This window comes from Morone saxatilis, unplaced genomic scaffold (genome assembly GCF_004916995.1).
Source record: "Morone saxatilis isolate NCDOM2014 unplaced genomic scaffold, NCSU_SB_2.0 Contig6, whole genome shotgun sequence".
NCBI classification, from domain to species: Eukaryota; Metazoa; Chordata; class Actinopteri; family Moronidae; genus Morone; species Morone saxatilis.
In genome coordinates, this window is record NW_023340206.1 from 2,849,932 (window position 1) to 2,855,075 (window position 5,144).

General features: G+C 46.4%; 1 protein-coding gene across 3 annotated transcripts in view; it reads right to left on the bottom strand.

Moving 5' to 3' along the window:
- Nucleotides 1-5,002, bottom strand: part of nrp2a (neuropilin 2a) — a 60,369-nt gene extending 55,367 nt beyond the window's left edge. For all 3 annotated transcript variants that reach the window (XM_035677550.1, XM_035677549.1, XM_035677551.1), the window contains exon 1: nt 4,158-5,002. In XM_035677550.1, the coding sequence (XP_035533443.1) occupies nt 4,158-4,233 (76 nt within the window). In that variant the 5' untranslated portion in view covers nt 4,234-5,002. The remainder of the gene's footprint in view (nt 1-4,157) is intronic.
- Between the last annotated feature and the right edge of the window lie 142 nt (nt 5,003-5,144).

The window sequence follows — 5,144 nt, forward strand, 5'->3', positions numbered from 1 at the left end:
CCCCCCAGTGCACCCTTTTGTCTCTCCAAACCTGCACCGCCGAAGCACTTTTCACAAAAGATTTCCCCGACTAAAGAGTGGAAATAGCCGAGCCTACATCAGCAAGAGGGAGCTGTGAGGGATTGAGCTTTGCTGCAAGAGTCTTGGTGATTTGTTGCCACCCTCTCTACCACCCTCCACACCACCACTTACAGAATGTTACCTTTCAGAGGCCAGCTGCTTTAAAAACCCCTTCTGAAAGAATTGCAGTTCTAACAAAAGCAGGTTTCTTTTTAAATTCACTTCCATGTGTACCCTCTCCTCTTTAACCCCGCTTGTGAATTACAGTAAATTTAAAAAGCTTTGCCTCTTGACAATGCTAACCCCCTCCAGCTTCCATCTAAACCGGTCCCTGAGCGCCCGTTAAGACCCCCCTGTGCGGCTAATGCGGCAGAGCGAAAAGACCCAGCTCTGTTTTATTTATGGGGGTCTTGTTTTTAATTTCACCCCAAGTGCGGTGGGCTGTACCGGGGCTTTGCGTGAGCCTGCGTCTCTCATACCTGACTGGTATTGAACGGGTCCGCTCAGTTTGTCTTTGGCTATGAATGCTAATAGCTGACCTTGTTTTCGCAGCTGATACCTCTGAGGCTGGGCCAGATTAAAACCCAGAGAAATGCAAAGAATTGAAGGGAAGGTTTTTTTTAAGGAGAGGGAGGGAGAAAAGGCGAAGGCATGAGAGAAAAAGCAAATAGAGAAGGGCTAACAAAGACCAACGAAGAGGATAAAAATGCACCCAGGAGCTAACGTTTGGGAAATAAATGATTAAATGAGAAGAAATCCAACTCTGGAAGAAGTCGATACCATAGGTGGAAAGGATGCATAGCCGCCCACTCAATAAACATGCAAATGAGCTGCTTAATGGCCTGAATATTAATGCTTGTGGTAAGAAGTAATTGATGTACATGTCACTGAGTCAAACTATTGTAATTACAGTACAAGTGGAGTGGAAGTCTCTATGCTTCGGATACAAAGACTGCAGCAAATAGATCTTCTTGAGACGTGAAAAGGGACCTTTTCTACTCCACGTGAGGATGCTTACCAGCAGAAAACAGCAGGCCGCAACTGCACCAAACGTTTTTCATGGATCATTTACCTTCAGACCATGTAAGATTTTTTACACTCGCCGAGGTTTCTGGCTGAGATCCCTCAGGCGTGCATCATTTTGTTCCAAAACATCATATTTTAAAGGGAAAACCTTTTGCTTCTGGAAATGTGTCAAGTTGCTAAAACCAGATGGAGTCTATCATCAAACGCAGGAACTCTTTCCAAACCTTTAATGTGACTCCAGTGTGCTTCACTTTCATGAGAGCATCATTTTGTAACAGAGTGTTTGTTATTTTATTGTAGATTTTACTTCTCTTACTTCCCCTGCAGAGCTCTGGCTGTGATTCAGCTGTGTCACCCCAGACGATAGTGTCACCTCACAAACCCTTAATGCGATCTGTTCAGTGCCATTTTAACTCTGTGACCCCGGCACGCTTTGATGTTGCCCTTTCTTCCTCTCACACTCTGTTTGATGCACAACCTCCCCCCCACCCCTCCTCGCCTTCAGTCTCTCTCTCCTTGTTCCTTTCTGTTCCTTCACGTTATAGCCTTGTGGATGCCACGCTCTCTTCTCTGTGCCCTGGGTGGCTGTGCATCTGCCTCCCATTCTTCTCCGCAGTCGCTGTCTCTCTGTCCCCTCACATCTCTCTCTCTCTCCTGTCTCTCTGAACCTCCCTGTTTCTGTCGCCGTTCTGTTCTGCTCTCAGTCTCTCTTTCCTCTGGCATCTGTGTAATGTGGCTCTTGAGGGGGAGCATGGAGGCAGGGACCTGCGGTGCAGTGTCTTGGCAGGGGAAAGAGAGAGAGAGAGAGAGGGTGGGAGGGAGAGAGAGAGTGGTGGGGGGATCTAGCGTCTTGCTCGCCTGATGGCTGCCAAGAGGCCCACATCTGTCTCTGATCAACGGGTACACAGGCAGCCAGTAAAACACACACACACACACACACACACACACTCACACACAGAGAAATTGAGAGGGATGGCTAGGATGACTGTCCTATTTAAAACAAGTAGCCTAAACAAGAGGAAGAGCCCATGGGAAGTGAACAGAGAGCAGCGGGTGGTGTTGTAAAGGCTCAACAGTCATCATGGGATCATGAACAGCTCGTCAAACGCCTACTCCTGGTGAAATGGAACCACAGCAGCTGCATGCAGACGACTATACAAAAAAACATACATTGTATTTGGAACAGTCGATGTATTATCGTAGGAAAAGATAAACCAAGTAAGGTGTGTGGATACAAGACACACAGTATGCAGAAACATTGTCCTTTTTCCTTTTCGTGCAAAAATCCCACCTGGCTCCAGGCAGCGAAAACGCACCTACAGTATAAAACGGTGACACTCCAGGGGCGGACCAAGAGCGGTGGCGTGGGGTGGCCCCCTAATGCTGTCAAATTGAACACATTAATTTAGACTCATTTAAAAAATAACAAAAAATAAATAAATTAACACATATAATTTAATGGTCTTTTATGGCCACATTTTAGACTACATAATGGGCTTAAGTTCACTGAAAAAAAGCAGAATATTTGGAAATAAAACAATTTATTGATTATTAATGCCCTTTTAGATATTTCTATTTAATGCTTTACTACTGTGCCACAATAATGTAAGGTTTTAGGTTCAAATATCTTCATTTGGGGGCTTTTCCAAGCAAATATTGATGTATGGGACTAAATCAGCATATATTTCTGCCACTCCTAAACGTCTCCATGCCACCCTCCCGCCACCCCGTGAATATTTCTCTAGTTCCGCCACTGGGACACCCGGAGTCAAACCACCGTAAAAGCAATGCCAGAGTCGGAACGTGCCATACAAGGATGAGTGAGCGCCAGGCCATGTGTCATCCCACCAGTGGCGTCACTTCTCTGTATGGTAAGCCCCCTTACATACAACAGCACCGACCCCGTCTGCGCGTTTCTGGTGAAATAATGAAGCTGAAGACTGATTGTGACTGTTATTAATATTATTTGATCATTTTGTACTCAAGTCGCCAGATGGAACGCTGCGCTCCCTGATGTTAAATCCACATTTAATGAGGCTCCTAAATAAATTTGGCGCTGTTTCACGCTCTCAGCAGTACGTCAAATATGGACTCATTTGCTGTCTCGGTGCTTTGCGGCAAGAATTAGCCCTCCTCAAGTGCCTGAAAGCAAGGCGGCTCTCAGGGGCTGCTATTCTGCCTCTCACCCTGCACTATAATCTCCCATCTTATTGTCATTTGATTGCTGAGGGTGCGCGGAGGTGACGGTGCGCCGCCGCCTGGAGCCGCCGGGCGCTCAGCCACCAGCAGCCCTGCCTTCACCCTGCGCACACAACCCCGAGGAGCACGAGGAGATAATTAAGGAGAGAGGCTTGTGGTGGCTGATGAGGATAATGATTATAATGGCGTTTATTACAGTCATATTAGTCAAACCCTACAATGACAGTGGAGCTTTTACGCACGCTTTTCTTGGACGTTTGTAAAACAGCAGCGCAGACTACGCCTAAAAATCTGCTTCCACCCTGATGTGAAATAGCATTTTTTTTTAATCAGGCACGGGTTTGTTTATTTCCCCTGATGAATAATTAAATCAGAGAAAAACAACGGGGTAAACAATGTGTTTGAATTTTCATGCATATAATCAACTCATTCACAGTCCACTGAGGTGATAGTGGGTTCTCCCTCCTGCTCTCAGTCTAGCTGGGACAGATGACTGTTTCAGATCTGATAAATCTTTAATGAGAGCATCTAAGTTCTTTAGTTTGGAATGTGTAACAGCTAATGGCTGAATTAGTCACTGGCTTAAATTAAAAAAAAGTCATCATGGTACATTAGGGTTAAGCCTATAAACCATTTGCCTTTTAGGGGAAAAGAGACCCAGAGGAGACACATGGATCTGGTAACAACACAATGGCTCTATCATGCCAGGCGTTTGTATACAAGGAGCTCTTAAAAATAGATATTTTTAAAAGGTAGGCTGTGGGATGTTTTGGACTACATTCATACATTTGTGATATGGAATATTATTTTTCAGTGTTTTGGTTGAGACAGACCATGCGTGCGTCAAAATCAAAGAAGTAACTAAAACTCACCATCTTCTCCTCTGACTCTCGATGCCAGATGACACATTGCCATTAAAAATCCAATCAAGGATGACACAAAATCCATCTTGGATGACGCAGAAAACTCGTGGAGAGCTTTTAAGTTTCTAATGTTTCCAACTCGTAGAATATAGATTATGCTGTTCCTCCAACAAAAAAAGAAAATCCACACCGCTTCAGCACCAGTCAAAACTAAATAATCCCTCTGCGTTTATTAAACCATTGGTGGAGAAAACAGTGTGCCAACTACATGTCACTGGAGAAATTCAGAGGTGTTTTTAATTTGCGCAGCCCTTTGCCTTTTAAGTCTGTCCATTTAGCGGAGTCACTAAACCTCATCCAAAAAAAAAAAAAAATGAGTGAACAAACAAACTCCTTGATCAATACTGCGTGCGCTCCGCAGCTGGGAGGCTTCGGGCGATTTCTGCGCTCCGGAGGGTCTGGACAGCGGCTCCAGGGTGCGCCAAGTTCCGACTGAGAGGCTCCCAGTCTCCGTATCTCCCTCTCTGCGTCCCCGCGTATTTTGCGCACACGAGGGTCGGTTCTCCTGAAGGGGCTCGGCTGCAGCGAGCCAAAGTCCACAGTAACGGCTCTCAAAGCCCTGGAAGCCTCAGTCCGAGTGCCAGAAGCAGCTTTTTAAAGTCACAGAATAAGAAATAAGAAAAAAGTGTTGCGCTCTTGCTGCCCAAAAACACCGCTCATGTCATGCCACCTCCTGCGGCACCGCTACTCTTCCCCCCTGTGTGTGTCTCTCTCTGGTAGCGGCTCCGTACAGCCTGCGCTCCGCTCCGACACCGGCGTGTGTCCTGTGCAACGCGTCTGGGAGGTGTGTGTAGAGTGTGTGTGTGAGTGATCGCGCTTTTTGAGCTGAGCAGCTATCGCGTTACAGTCACGGCGCCTCGGCTCCGCCCCCTCCCGTCGGTCGCTGATTATAGGGAGGGAGAGCTCTCTCTCTCTCTCTCTCTCTCTTTTGCTTTC